This window comes from Eumetopias jubatus, unplaced genomic scaffold, assembly GCF_037043125.1.
Source record: "Eumetopias jubatus isolate StellerSeaLion01/CBP00866 unplaced genomic scaffold, mEumJub1_p1.0 scaffold_14, whole genome shotgun sequence".
Taxonomy (NCBI): Eukaryota; Metazoa; Chordata; class Mammalia; order Carnivora; family Otariidae; genus Eumetopias; species Eumetopias jubatus.
In genome coordinates, this window is record NW_028274820.1 from 28,217,789 (window position 1) to 28,234,293 (window position 16,505).

Below are 16,505 nucleotides of genomic sequence, written 5' to 3' on the forward strand. Positions count from 1 at the left end.
TGGATCAGGGCAGAAGAAGCAGAAGTTTGACCAGTGGCAGGAAGCACACAGATATTACTGAGTGACAGAAGAGACGGCTATGGTAGGTGGTATACTGGCCTCCCAAAGGTATCCATAGGCTCATCTCCAGACCTGCGACTATATGCTGTTACGTGGCAAAGGGGGGATTAAGTTTGAGGATGAAATGAAATTTTACTAATCAGGTGAACTGAAAAGAAAGAGGTTATCCTGGACCATCTTGGTAAGTACAACGCCATCACAAAGGTCCTGAAAAGTGGAAGAAGAAGTGACTACGCAAGAGGAAACCGGAGAGATCGTAGGATGAGGAGAAATCCTCCCAATGTTGCTGGCTTTGAAGATGGAAGAAAGGTGCCATGTGCCAAGGGAAGGACTTCCTGATCTATAGGCTGTGAAATAATAAATTTGTGTTTTAAGCCAATACATTTTTGGTGATTTGTCACACTAACAATAGCAAATTAAAACAATGAACTATTTGTGAAGAGCTCCCAGCTGAGAGGCAACAATAATAATCAGCCTCTGGATAGTAAGTCTATAATAAACTCCTGGAGTGATTCACTCTTCCAAAAAATAAAAATGCTAAGAAAGACCCCAGGCTTTGAAAGTTGTGATTAACATTATTAATTACCACTTTGCACCTTCGTTTTGTTACTCATTCGATTCATTTCATTCATAGGAAGAATAAGCTCTATTGGGAGAAATGTACAATTTCCGTTTGATTTTACAAAATAATGAAATTATGTCAGGACTCCTATTATGACCCTCACAATAATGTGAGATCCTGAGAAGAAATTCTAGAGAGAAAAGCTGAAAATATCAAAATAGATGTGCACACATTGTCCAAAAATATATATGAATTGGATGAACGAATATGATCCTACCTCCTAATAATGAGAGGGACTAAAAGAAAATGTGACAGAACTCCCACCATCATTCTCATTTCACTGTCTCTACTGGCTAACAGGAGTACATTCTTACATCTTCAGTACTAATGCAGGCAGGCAAAGAGATGCCTTGTCACCTCAACTGCTTTAGAGACTCACAAAATCAATTTCACTTACTTTTACTTAAATTTTGCAATGTGGGATGGCTTGGTTATATTTTTTTTCTCCTTGATTAAGTGTTTTGTGAGCTTTTGAACTCCTTGTTCCCTAGCAACTGAAAAGTCTTGTTTCTAAAAGATGTATTAACACAAAAGAATGATATAATGTCCTTTCGTGGTCACTTTCAAAGATCAAAGTTCCTTACCTTAAGAAATTTTGCAATGAATCACAAGTATAATAAAGTCCTTCTTTTTATTTATTGTAAGTTACATCATCAGACAAGCTGGCCAACAGAAAGAGATGTTCAGATATGTGAAGAATCCTTCATCTAAGGTAAAAAAAATAACTAGTGACACTAGATCTGAATTGACGTTAGAATATACTTTACCAACAAAGAATTTTGTCTACCTTCCTCCATTGGAAATTAGCAGAGTTAAAAAAAAAATGAATACTACCATAAAAGAATATGCAATATTTACTAATTAACTCCTGATCTCTTCAAACACTCCCCTCCTCTTCAATTAAAACAGTAAGTGATGGGGCGCCTAGGTGGCTCAGATAGTTAAGCGTCTGCCTTCGGCTCAGGTCACGATCCCAGGGTCCTGGGATCAAGTCCCGCATCGGGCTCCCTGCTCCTTCGGAGCCTGCTTCTCCCTCTGCTTCTCTCTCTCCCTCTCTCTCTCTCTCTCTCCATCTCTCATGAATAAATAAATAAAATCTTAAAAAAAAAAAAAGTAAGTGATGCAATCTCAGAAATAAATGTCAAGTTTTGAAAATCTCTCACTCTTTAATACTCTAATACATTGTCAGTTGTGTTTAACACAATTGGTAAAAATCACTTTAAATTATAGCCTTCTGTTTCCTTTCCCCTATAACCTAGCTTTCTGAGATAGAATACTACCTCTGAACTATTTATGGCTTGAGATTTCTATTCAGCTACCTTTAAGCAAATGCAAACATCATCTAACATAACTTATTAAGTATCACGTTTGTTATATATTTCCTATTTCCTTTAACCAGAAAGTAAGTTTTAAGGGGACAGGAATTTTTGCCTATTTTGTTCACTGGGACAGACCGGCACATAATACAGTGCCTACACAGATACTAGGTACTAGTACCACTAGTAACTAGTTACGAGTAGATACTAGTTACTGCACCTAGGCTTTGCTAGGAATGTGAATGCTGACTTGTAACAAGTTCCTCCTTGTATTTTAAAATTAATATTTATTTTGAACCTAAAAAAATAACAGTCATGTAAGGTGCTATGCAATTAGATAATGGAATTTATATCCAACACCCGAATGATAATTAGATCCCAAAAATAGAGTAAATACACAAAATGAGGTAATGCGCAATATGAAGAATATTAGGGTTCCACCAAAGAGGTACAGAAAATTGTGTTGTCAGAATTCAGAGGAAAGTAAAATCACATGGGTTATGATAGACAACAGATGGGACTGCAGCCACACTCTGAGGGATATATGTATTAATAAGGGAGGAAAGCAATCAGAATGTGTGTGATATAAGGAATTATTGGAAAATATGGATTAAAAGGCAAAGTGAGACACTATCTTGGACAGCTATAAAATTCAGGGTAGTTCCTCAGCTTGGATTGGCATCCCAACCATGTTTTGCCGGCAGCAGGATCACGTGATTTCAAATGCAGAGTGTTTTCTGCCTACACTCAAGAAGTGGATGAAAAGCCAGCCAGTATGCCCTGGGGCAGCAAGATGCCTTTTGGTCAGCTGATGTCAGAGTTTGCGGGCAGCGGCACAGGGGGTCAGCTCGTCTCCCAGCGGGAGCCGCCTGGCCTGGGTCCGCCAGGACAGCATCATATCCGTTGCCAATGCCTCAAAAAGTGTGCAGAGCTCAACTCTGGAAAGAGAGTTCCTGCCCCTCCTGAGTCTGGCATTTGTCTCGGAGAATAGCGTTGTAGCTGCGGGCCGTGAGTGCTGCCCGGCGCTCTTTAACTACAATGACCGTGGCTGCTTGACCTTCATGTCCAAACTAGACATCCCCAACCAGAGTATCCAGGGCAACATGTCTGCCACGGAACGCTTCCAGCCACGACTGAGGACCGCAACACAGCCTGGGAGATGCGGCACCAGAATAGCATCACTCAAGTGTCTATTTAGGAGGTGGACAAGCGAGACTGTCGCAAACTGTGCACTACTGCCATCGATGGGAGCCATGACAATTTGGGATTTCAAGACCTTAAGAGTCTTCCCTCCAAGGCCTCCCGATAATGGGAAGCTGAGTGAGCCTCCCAGATCCAGCACGACAAACTGACAGACTGACAAAGTGACCAATGTGCTGATGCAGCCCTAGCACGTGCATGGCGGTGAGGACAGCCAGCCGCAAGGAAACACGGAAGACACATTTCGTGCAAATACCATCTGTGTGTTTTTGTTTGAATATAATTGGTGACAGTGTTGGTTTTTTAAAAGCAGCAGTGATTCGGGGTTTTTTTTGGTTTTTGTTTTTGCTATTTCATTCCATTCTTGACCAAAGCTGCTCTTTAAGTAGTTTATTATGGAAAATTGTCACACTAACTTAAAGGAAAGGGTGGGAGATAAGTAAATTCATCTGTAAGCAATTAAATAAAAATACTGAATGTGAAAAAAAAATTCAGGGTAATGGTTTACACCTTATAATAGTCAACTCCAAGCTATCTTGTTCAGAACTCCTAGTAAAATTAGCACATAGGAAGAATTCAAAATATAAGATAGGCTTACTATGAACATCATCTGAATGTAGGTATACACAGCCATGTAATTATATACATATACACACATACACACATATACATGCATACACATATACAATTGATCATGTTCTCGAATTTATAGTGCATATTTTCTGATGATAACTATATCCAACTGGCATTCAAAACTCAAACATAAGAGTTCAATATTTCACTAGTCTTTCCATTCTTTCTATTTGATATGATATAGTTTTTTAGCTGAGACAGTATCACATTTCAAATGAGACATTATCTTTAAGAAGAGTATTTAGGAAGAATGAAGTCACAGTTGGAGAACCTTCCACAGCATATATTGCTATATGCTCTAGTTCTTATTGACAAGCATTTGATGGTGACACTTTCAAGCTTGCATTAAAGATGGTAGAAGGGAAGGGGGGACAAAAAAAAGATGGTAGTAGGACCAGAACAAGCAACAACCATAAACATGCCTGTGTTTTCTTCACACTACACAGAGGAACAGGCGCTAATATTTAACTACAAATGCAAGTGAAATATAAGGACTCATTCCTGGTACACAGTAACTAAACTATAACAAAGACTAAGTTAAGCAAAAAAAAAGATTCACAGCAAGAATTCTTCAGTTTTTAGCTTGGAGACATTTCACACATAAGGTAAAGAGTAAGTTTATCTTTAAGAATACTCAGAATCAGGAGCACCTAGGTAGCTCAGTTGGTGAAGTGTGTGCCTTCGGCTCAGGTCATGATCTCTGGGTCCTGGGATCGAGCCCCACATTGGGCTCCCTGCTCAGTGGAGAGTCTGTTTTTCCCTCTCCTTCTGCTCCTTTTCCCCACTCACGCTCTCTTCACCCTCTCTCTCTCTCAAATAAGTAAATAAAATCTTTTTTTTTTAAAAAGAAACAATACTCAGAATTAGGGGCGCTTGGGTGGCACAGTTGATCAAGCACCTGACTCTTGGTTTTGAGTCAGGTCATGATCTCAGGATCCTGGGATTGAGCCCTGCATCAGGCTGCACGCTCATTGCAGTCTGCTTGTCCCTCACCATCCCCCTCTGCGCCTTCCCCCCCAAAGAAATAAATAAAATCTTCAAGAAAATAAATACTCAGAATTTTTTTTTTAAAAAATGAATACTCAGAATTAAAACAAGGAAAGCATTAAGAAACATAAAATAAGAAACCACCTACTTGGTTTTTTTGGTTTGTTAATTCCAGAGATAACATTTTAACCTAGCCTCTTTCTCTTTACATATCCGGAGCTATATATGAATTGTATATGTATTTTGAACAGCAAATTCATATGCAATTAAAAGTGGAAAAGGTCATACTAGATTCCATTAAAGCTAAACTAAAAAATAATTAACCATAGGCTAAATGAGCTGCTTGCTTAATGTCCCTAACCCCAAATGGCCCAAATTCATTTTACTGCCAATAAAAGAATTTTAAAAAAGTGGCACTGTTTAATTTGCTCTTAACCATTATACCTTATTAACAAATGGCTTTTCTCAAGAAAACTGCTACCTACCAATGCTGATAGACAATTTTACAAATTTATGTTCATTTAAAGAAGTCCATACACTTGCCCTTGCCTCAGTGTTTCAGTCCTTCTAGAGAAGTTTTTCAACCTGAGCGCTACATTTTTACCAGATAACTCTTGGCTGGGAGATGCCCTGTGCATCATAGGATATTTAGCAGCATCCTCAACCTCTACACACTATATGCCAGGAGCACCCCCCTCCCCCAGTTGTGGCAATCACAAATGTTTCCAAGCATTGACAAATGTCTCCTGGGGGACAAAACTGCCCCTGGCTGAGCACCACAGCTCTAGATATAAAGACAATAAATGTCTTCAGGAAAAATAAATAATAAGAAGCTGTATGTTGTATACCGAGAGCGTGCAGTAGCAAATAATGGTCTTTGATGCCATTCATCTTCATTCTAAAGAAGCTACTGCTTGGCTCTATCATTTAGGGTTCTTAGCTTCCATCTCCGTTGTGTAGCTCAGAGACAAGAAAAGAGCGCAGGTAGCACTGTATCATTCTCTCTGTGATCAGTATTACCAAACCATTCGATTGCTATTGGGAAAAACAATGAATAATCAATCATGTATCCTTCAAGTACTAGTATAACTTCAGTGTTAATTACTGATTGATAATGGAACAGATTGGTAAGGTAAAAAAGAAAACATTTTAACAGTCTTTCACTATTAGTGTTTGTGAACACACAGTACTTCATTTAAAAGCCTGTTAATAAAATATTGAAAGTCGCCATCAGATTAGAAATCCCCTAGAGTTTATTCCGTACCTTTGACAATGAATGTAGTTAGCCACTGTTTAAAAAAAAAAAAAAAAAATTAGGTTCTTCCTTTAAAATCTCCAGTAAGTGAGTGAAGGGAATCCACATTCTCTACTGATAGTACTATGCACAGTCAAAATAGATTTCTGTCTACTTAGAGGGGAAAAAAGGTGTTTTTTTCCCCCCTAAAATAGCTACAGTCTCAAGTTGCCTACTATGTAATTATGGCAACTCATTCTCTCAATGATGAAATGAGGACATCATTGAGAGAATAAGGCAATTCTAATATTCTAATATAGAGAATATTCAATTCTCTCATCATTGAGAGAATAAGGCAATTCTAAATAAAACCAGAATGTAACATAACAATAAATAGTGATATTTGAAAAGTATTTATACTATTCTTGCAAAATAGTTCTATTACTTTTATAAAGTAATTATGTTACTTTTATAAAAGAATATGAATATAAAGCTACATTTTAACATGCAGTAAGCATTTAGCTTTTTCACAGCACCTTTTATTGCTTCCATGTTTCATTTCATATTCCCTTTTACTCCTATAACATTTCTGCAAGTAAGAGAGAGTGTTAGGATCTAGCTCACTTAACAAGCAGGTAACAGGACACCTAACATCATCCAGCTACTTAGCAGCACTCCCCAGAGGAGAAAAGAAGATCCCAGCCCTTGTTGCCTCTGCATCTTTCTGATTCTCTAGTCAGAATCACCAATGATTAATTATGTTCTGCTCTGGAGTATCTTCTTTTGTAAACAGATTAATATATTAAACTCTCCACCACCTAGAAAATGAATATTCTATTTACATAACTGACGTGACCACAATGTCAAAGTAAAAGCATCAGTCTGTTAATACCATGAGTTACTGATGAAAAGAAATTATTCATTTAAGACGCTTATGTAAATACTAACTTAATTAAGAGTACTGAATGCTCAATATTTAGACACGTTTCATATTGACAACTTTGAGAGCACACTGAAATATGAAGGTATTGATTTTCACATAACTTTAACTTACGAAATCCTAACAGTGAATCAAAAACCAGAAAGTTCTACGATGATGCCACTGCAGAATGATTTTATCTTCAAAAATACACTTCCGGGGGGGGAATAATCCACAAATTTTCTTAAATATGTTTGCATATTCTAGGCAAACATGTTAGAGACCCAGACAGAATTTGCATTTAAGAAGAAAGCCTTAAAACAAGGTGACAGGCATAATTTCAGCTCTCTTAGAAAGCTAAAAGGATACAAAAATCTCCATTAACAAAAAATTTTGATTCCCAAACCACCCTTCATTGTCAGAAGATACAACACAACATTAGAATTGAAATAGAAGGGGAGTATGGAGTAGTGTCTGATAATGTGGGTGAAGATCTCAAAATGCATATATTGTTAGGAATAATTATAGGACAGCCAGTGCACCCTCCAAAAATACAAGATGAGTCTGAGAAGCTTACAGAGCATCAAAAAAAAAAAAAAAACCTGTAAGAGAGGCCTGATATCATAAGTAGGATAGGAAAGGAACAGGGAAGAAAATGTAGCAGAGAGGCTTGGGATTAGTGTGATGTCCAGAAGCCTGCAAATGTCTATGCCTCCAGCCACAGGGAGCAGAAGATACAGAGCGAGTCAGTCCTTTACTGTCCCTGGGCCCCAGGGCACAAAATTTCAGGAGCTAATCACTCACTCTGAGTAGTGCAAGTTGACGACTCTCCCAACGGGAGTCTCCTTCAATTCTGCATCCTCTGAACGTGCCTCACCTCAGTCCAGGTTCCGTGGGTCCCTCTGCCCCACCTGACCCCCATAAGGAAAAGAGACCTACTCAGAAAGACCTATTTGGAAAAACTCTGCCTCTTTCAAAACATAGTCTTCACACCTGCTGCCTAATATCAAATTTGTTCTGCTTACAGATGAAAGTTACTCCAGACTCAATGTGAGTGATAACCATCAGCCCCCCCCCGTTTTTTTTTTTTTTTTTTTGGTAATAAAGAGGAGGTGCTGAGAAAGTCTCGGATTCCTAAAGGGAAAGGGGAGGTGCAAAGACACAGAACAAAAGAGACGACAAACTCCCAGAGGCTTGTGATTTGCTTACAGTGTCATGATCTCCTTTCCCCAGAGCAGGGTCACTCAAGCGGCAACTGAGGATCTCCGACCTATTTGCAGAGTTCTGTTTTCTTTTGCTGTAACTTTTTTCAGATTCAGAAGTATATTTTATAGAAAAACAAACAGTGGTTCAATCTATTTTTAAAAAACTTTTTCTTGGGGCACCCGGGTGGCTCAGTCGGTTCATCGACCCACTCTTGATTTCAGCTCAGGTCTTGATCTCAGGGTCCTGGGATCAAGCCCTGCATTGGACTCTGCACTCAGCACGGAGTCTGCTTGTCCCTCACTCTCTGCTCCTTCTTCTGCATTCTCTTTCAAATAAATAAAAAAAATAAAATCTTAAAAAAAAATCTCTCTCTCCCCCTTCTTCTGCCCCTCCCTCCCCATGTGTGCATGCTCTCACTCTCTCAAAAAAAAAAAAAAACTCTTTTTCATAAAACAAATTCATTATTATAGAACTTATTAATTCAGAATACCTGATAATTTAGATATTGGTTGAAATTTAAGTATATCTTTACATGAAATATTTTATCAACATATTACATGAGAAAATGGTTGCTGGTAAATGTTTTATAAACTTAAAATCTTTTCTTTAGGGGCGCCTGGGTGGCTCAATGGGTTAAGCGTCTGCCTTCGGCTCAGGTCATGATCCCAGGGTCCTGGGATCGAGCCCCACATCGGCTCCCTGCTCAGTGGGGAGTCTGCTTCTCCCTCTGCCTCTGCCCCTCTTCCTCCCCCTGCTTGTACTCAAACTCTCTCTTTCTCTGACAAATAAAGAAATCTTTAAAAAAAAAAAACCCTGTTTCCAAGATTAAGACCACGTTGATGTTTTAAATGTTATTTCTTCATTAATATATGATGATCAGCCTCTCCATTTGCCAGCTACAGGAATTTGTGTGTGTGTGTGTGTGTGTGTGTGTGTGTTTAAAAGTAATAAAACGTCTTCCCTTTGCTGAAAGATTTTAAAGAAGAACCAAACAAATAAAAAGACATCCTGTGCTCATGGATTGGAAGAATTAATATTGTTAAAACAGCCATACTACTCAAAGCCATCTGGAGATTCAACGTCAACCCCATCAAAATATAAAAGGCATTTTTTTTAAGAAATAGAGTAATCTGAAAGTCTGTGTGCAGTTTGTTAAAAACAGACAATTACAATGTATTAGCGGTATGTAATGTGATCGATATCATTACAACCATATTGCAATACACAAAAGTATCAAAGCAACACAATGTCCACCTTAAATGAACACAATGCCCTTATCATTATCAACCTTCCCTGGGCTAGTGTTTTAGGATGTCAGAAAGGCATTTTTATAAAATTGGAAAGATGTCTGATTTTAGCCATGTTGCCTCATTGCAGCTGCTTCTGAGCCTTCAGGTAAGAAGCTAGCTATACCCTGTGATGCCAGTAGAAACAATTCCTTTAAATAATTTGGGAAGAACTATCATTTCCACAGTATTAAATATCAACCCAGGAATCTGCTGAATTCCTCTATTCAACTTCTGATCCTCATCATGCATCCAATAACCCCAAACTCAGCACAAAGTTCACTCTCAACTCTGGTGTCTTTCAGCTACTCTGCGCCTTAGGTTTCCTTGGCCAAAAAGAAATGCAACCCTTTGGCCTCCATCATGAACCTTTGCTTTCTAGACAAAAGGAAAGGGGCATATGGAATCATTTATCTATGCAAAATAACACTCTTCATGGGCCCCAATATTTAAAATCTTTTTCCAATAATAGATTCTGCCCTCTCTTTCTCTCCCCCTTGTTACATAATATATAATTCTTCTATGTGTATTTTTTTCTGCCACTTAATTAGGTACATGTCTCATAAACAGAACACTGTGGGCATTTTCTTTCATCCCATCCATTCCATCTTTTTATCCTAATTCAGACTAGGCCATTTATGCATTCTTCAAGATTTGCATTGTTCTTAGTAATCTATACTTGATAAAGCATAATGGAAATCAGGTGAGGTTTTTTTGTTTTTTTTTTAAGTGATTCATGGCAAAAAGCAGGTTTGGTGAAAGGGTTCACATATTAACACCAAAAGGAAAAGTGAGGTGAGCCAAGAAGTGGTTTTTGAGGCCAGAGAAACAGTGCAGAGGAGGGAAGAGCTCCCAAGAGCAGTTTATTTTTAATCTCAGGCTGTCAATAAAGAGAGTCATATAACTTCGAACCAGAATCTGTCCATTCTCCTTTCTTTTTTTCTCATTCCACAATGCCATACTTTCACAGAGGCTCATCTTATTATCCTGCACCATTTGACATTTTAACACATTCTCCTATAAGGAATCATTGCAGACCCCAAGCATCAGCTTATAGTAGCTTTCAGGAACCTTCACACCTTCAAAATGGGGATTTTTGAGTCCTACAGTGTCAGTCCTCTAAAGAGAGCACCCACATCTCTGTCAACCTTTGGCAGCTTGGACAAAGCCTGGGACATACTCTGTGCTTAATAAGTGTTGATTAGAATTAAATTTAATCACTGTTATTCACAAAGAACGCTTTTCATTTCCCAATACATTCCTTAGCTCATCTCACAGATATTTAAGTTTCCTCAACATACTCTGGTATGTTTCTTTATGAAATTCGATCAATACATAAGGTAACCATACATTTCAGTGTCTCCTGGGGAGGAATATCCACATATATATACTCCTATGATAAATGTTCATATATCATACATGAACTAGCTTTTATATCATATCTCACCTCTGTGACTCATCACATTTGTGGAAAACAAAGGTCTCATTGCATCACTAAGAACACAAAATAAAAGTACTTTCAAATCATTGCTTACATTGGAATGGAAGTAGTGAGACTCTAAAGAAATGACTTTTAACTTTCAATAAATCTCATGGAACCTACACATGTTAAGCGCTCTTATCCAAGGAAAATAATCTATTTAAGATGCTATACAAAATATTTATATGTTGCTATCATTTTCAAGAATCATTTTGGAGGGACTTTCATAGCCATTTCATAAATCATAAGAAAAACCATATTTTAGAGTGTCTTCTTGCACAAAAATCTTTATTACCCATCTCAATGACTCACTCTAGTCTCTAGACATGGCTATAAACACTTTCCAACCATTTTTAAAAATAAAATCTACCCTCAAAGAAAGAACATGTGTTCCCACTGAGGATATTCAAAAGAATCCATCACAGGACTTCAAGTCACCACTGTGTGAGAGATTCTAAAATATACTCTGAAGAACAGGAACATAAAACCCCAAGATGAATTCTAGGGGAATCTACACATCACATGAACTCCTCTAAGGTGAGGCTGTATGTAAACGATAGCGTGTGGTGAGAAGGCTACATTAATTGTTCAGGAATGGCATTTTTTGTTCACAATAACTAGCAGTATCGGGGCAGCTGGCTCAGTCGGTTAAGCATCTGCCTTCGGCTCAGGTCATTATCCCAGAGTCCTGGGATCAAGCCCCGAATCAGGCTCCCTGTTCAGTGGGGAGTCTGAGTTCTCTCTCTCTCTTTCTCTCTCTCTCAAATAAATAAAATCTTAAAAAATAATAATAATAACTAAGAGTATCAAAACTCCTTCTCTGATTTCACTACCCGATTCACATGAAAAATCATGTCCTATTCATAATATAGAAATGCAGTTTCCTAGAAGATAGCACTGCATTCAAATCAAGGAAAAGATTAACAAACTTCTTGGGATGTTACTTACATCAACAAGCTGATTGACTCCACTTGCTGTTTTCGCCAGCGTGACAAGGTCTTCTTGCATTTTATCCACCCATGACTTGATGCTGCAGAAATCAGAAGAGAACGTACTATCAGATCTCTGGCAAACTGAAGCCACACACATACTTTATTTGTGCTGTAGATAATTCATTAAACTGCCTCTAAATCTTTCTTCCCCCTCCAAGTTCCTACTATGTCCACCCTCTCAACCCACTTTCACATTACAAAAACAACGAACTTTCAGTGGTCAACTTCTTAGGATGCTGAGATCCCACAAAAAAAAAGAGAAAATGACATAGATGTCTTGTCCAACATAAGGGTACATGTTTCCTTAATTTTTATGAGAATTCTATTAATAATTAGTTACTAAATAGAATATTCTCAACTAAACTTTACCCTTTAGCTTATAATTCTTCTTAATATAATACAAAGGGTATGCTACATATAAAATATTTTAAAAAAAGAAAATATAAATAATTTTAAGTTTCTCATAATTCCATTACCCAGGGATAACCACTGTTAATATTTTGATGTATTCCATCAAATATTTTGATATATTCTAGTATTTTAAAATTCTTTCACATGGTTGAAAGCCTATTATGTTAAATTCACATCTTTGTTTGCTTTAGGTCATATGATAAATACTCTCCCATGCCATTACATATATTTTATAAACATTGATTTTAATGGCCACTTAGTTTTCCATTATCTCTACATTCCATAATATATTTGGCCATCCTTTTTTGTTAAAAGACAGAGTTTCATCAGCTTTAACAACTACAAATTACACAGCAACAAATATCTTAGTGCATAAAGCCTAAAAGTATTTCATTTCCTTAACTAGACTCTTAGATTTGGAATTCTTGGATCAAGGCTGATGTTTTAAAGGAATGGTTGAACACCGAAATCATGATTGAAAGATTTCAGTTCAAATCCTTTTCATGTATGTATTTCAGATTAATGAAATGGAGATCTTATAATACAAGTTACAGATATCAGGACATTTTAGAAAAGCTTAAATCAATGGTCTTACTTCTTCCTGGCATTAAAGATATTACCGAACAGCACACAATGTTCCCTATTCAAATCAATATAGTTTGCAATCCCTTCATATATTATATTTATTCATCCTTATTTGTAAAAAGATATACAATATGTATTCTTTTCTGCCCATGCAAATATAAGAAAACACTAGTTAGAATGACAGGATATGACTTATATTTGAACTTCTCTCTACGTATATATGACATGTGTATCTCTCCATTGCTTATTTATTCTACCTCTTTAAATTTTATTAGTACCAAGTGTTCTCCCGCCTTTAAGAGACCACATCTAAGAGTGGTTTTGAAAAGTGCTGTTCTGAAAAATAACTACGTATTTCGTAAGTGTTCCATCATGAGATTTAACCAGGTTTGTCTTTCTTTTCCTTGGATAGATAAGAATTCCAATAGAACAACAATGTTACCAACTTTTTGTCAGATATATTTAAATGTAACAGAATAAAAAATAAATTCAGGGGGGAAAAGCGTGATGTAAAAAGGGGATTTTTTTTTAAGATTTTATTTATTTATTTGACAGAGAGATACACAGCGAGAGAGGGAACACAAGCAGGGGGAGTGGGAGAGGGAGAAGCAGGCTTCCCGCTGAGCAGGGAACCTGATGGTGGGGCTCGATCCCAGGACCCTGGGACCATGACCTGAGCCGAAGGCAGACACTTAATGACTGAGCCACCCAGGCGCCCCTAAAAAAGGGATTTATTTTTTCTTTTTTTTTAAAGTTTTTATTTATTTATTCATGAGAGACAGAGGAGGAGAGAGAGAGAGAGAAGCAGAGGGAGAAGCAGGCTCCCAAGGAGCAGGGAGCCCGATGCGGGACTCGATCCCAGGACCCTGGGATCATGACCTGAGCCGAAGGCAGACGCTTAAGCATCTGAGCCACCCAGGCGCCCTAAAAAAAGGATTTAAATGAGGTGCAGGTGAACATACAAAAAATAATAAACTGCTAAACTAAAGAGAAACAAGGAAAACTGAAAGGCAGTCACCAAAAAAGGATGGAATGCTTTTAAGAAAAACACGTGGCTTGACTCACACGTGAAGTGAACTAGTTAACAAATGAAATACATAAAAGCTGAGGATACTTTCACATGAATGAAAACAAGGAAGAATATTTATTGAACCATGCTGTACGAATATGATCTTAAAAGGTAAATATCAAGAAATAAAACAATAAATACATGGGAAGAGGGTGTGGAAAGAAATGTATAGAACCATTAAAATGAAGGCTGTAAACCACATTATTCTAATACTATACTTCCTGCTGTTTATAAGCTGGTGCATATTGTAGGGGCCAAGGGAAGGCCACCAAGATGGGCCCAAGATGGGCCACTTGGGCATGAACATTATTTTGAGTCAAAGGCAATCAAAATCCAATAGATTCAGGAAAAGCTCTTTACCTCCCCCTCAACTGCCTACTCATATAAGGTAGACAGCTATGAACAGCAATTCTTCTTTACCTAAGAAACTTATCTCCCTAACAGGGAGCCTCTGTTTTAGAGCCATCTCCCCTCGCCTCCCTGCTAATGGTCTCTCTCCCCTCTGTATCCTCAGACTCCACTCCTCTCCTTATAGCTCATGTAAGTCTCGTGCTGCCTAAACACCTTTGGAATTTTCACGTCTGTGTGCATTCCCCACAGGTATGCTATTAAATTTGATTTTCTCCCGTTAATATGTCTCATGTCAATGTGATTCTTAATTGAGCCAGAAGGAGCTTGAATGACAGGATGAATCCTTCTTCCCTGATAATCCATTTGAAAAATACTATAAATACAAACTAATATTCGTATTACTGTTATTAGATAAATATAAATGTGCTCCATTTTTACATTCAGAACAATAAATTACAGTAGGGAGCAGGCAGGAGAAAAGAGCACTGACACCAATTTTTTTAAGACTTGAGAGAGAGAGCATAAGCACGGAGTGTAGGGCGTGGAAGGAGAAGCAGGCTCCCCGCGGAGCAGGGAGCCCGAAGCAGGACTCGATCCCAGGACCCCGAGATCATGACCTGAGCTGAAGGCAGACACTTAACCAACTGAGCCACCCAGGTGCCCCCGACACCATTTTCTAATTCACATCAGTAACTCTCCAAGCAGTTACTGAACAAGTCCTAAGACCCAGAGAAAATAAATCAGCTCCTCTTAAATATAATTCCCAACACTGACAAATAGTAAGAAGTGTTATATATCCCTTTAATTAAGAAACTGAGTGACAAAGAATATATATGTAAAAAAAAAAAAAAAACTTAACTCATGCCTGAATTCTGATTTATGCTAAAGTGATCCAAAATGTGCATTCTAACTTGACACCTGAGTGTACTGCCACTGCCAATGTTCATCAAGTTTAACCAGTTTTGGCCGAAAGCAATGGAAGACCTATCCAGTCCCCTTGCCCCTACTGACAAGCTGTCAAGAACACTTTCGGGAAGCAAGGATAATTTTTCAAAGATACGGGGTGTTACCTGGTTTTCCTAAAATTTATAAGTACTAGGCCTTTCAAACCTGGAAAGAGAAGATTACAATGGCCACGAAATAAGCAAAGATCCCATTTGTCATGAAAGCGAAAAATTACACAAAGTAAAACACTCATAGGTGCAGTCTTTTGCTTTCTGGGTCTTTGTCTTTCTGGGTAAACTGTCAAGTACATATGTATAATCGCTAAGCCCTATTTTACTAAATATCCCCAGAAGGTACTATGAAATTTTGGAGAAAATCATAGAGGATATATCCTTTTCACATAATAAGAAACTAACACAGCACTCCACAAGGAAGAATTTGTTGTTTGCTCTGTTAACCCATTCAACAGACACTAAAAATTGCAGATGCAGTAATGAAAGATATATGCCTTACAACGTGGTTGGTCTTGAAACCAGATCTGGCAGAAAAAAGGCAAAAGAGAACAAAAACATGGTGGTATAGGGGAGGAAAAAAATTTTTTCTACCCTTCTAAGTTCTTAACTTAGATAATACTTGGACAGCAGAAGTCCCCTATAACAAAAGACAGATTAAGAAAGGAAAAGCCTACACATTTATTTAATACACATTTTACATGACACAAGAACCTTTATAAGGAAATGAAGACCAAAGAAATGGTTAAACCAGAGTGTTCTTTGCTAATCTGATAAAGAGCAGAAAGTCAGGAAAGATATGATAGAGCCAAGAGTATGAACTAACTGTAGGAAACTAGGGGGAACTTCACAAAGTCTATTCATTCAGATTCTTCTCTCTGTCCTTTGTCTTCAGAGGTAAGAATGTTCCTTTCATTTGGGTTTAGGGGAGGCAACTTTCACATGAGGGGAAGGTCAGAAAGTCCTTCTTGCACACGCCATTTCTCAAACTCCTTCAGCTTAAAATATTCAGTATCATATTGTGGGGTAGTGTGTCCTGAATCCCATGAGTGGGATACATTTCAGGACCAACAGAGAATCACTTAGAGTTTATTAGGTCATAGGGTAGGGAGGTAGATAGAGAAGGCTTTCTGGACTAGTAGGTACTTGAAGTGAGATTTGAAAGACAAGTGGAATTTGACAAAATTGAGAAGGCAAG

The 16,505-nt window shown here is 37.8% G+C and overlaps 1 protein-coding gene and 1 pseudogene across 7 annotated transcripts in view; one reads left to right on the forward strand and one right to left on the reverse strand.

Annotated features, from left to right (window-relative positions):
* CACNA2D1 (calcium voltage-gated channel auxiliary subunit alpha2delta 1) overlaps positions 1–16,505 on the reverse strand; it is a 474,147-nt gene that overhangs the window by 372,929 nt on the left and 84,713 nt on the right. For all 7 annotated transcript variants that reach the window (XM_028118805.2, XM_028118819.2, XM_028118796.2 and 4 more), the window contains exon 2: positions 11,892–11,973. In XM_028118805.2, coding sequence (XP_027974606.2) covers positions 11,892–11,973 — 82 coding nt within the window. The remainder of the gene's footprint in view (positions 1–11,891; positions 11,974–16,505) is intronic.
* Positions 322–3,318, forward strand: LOC114219887 (actin-related protein 2/3 complex subunit 1A pseudogene; annotated as a pseudogene).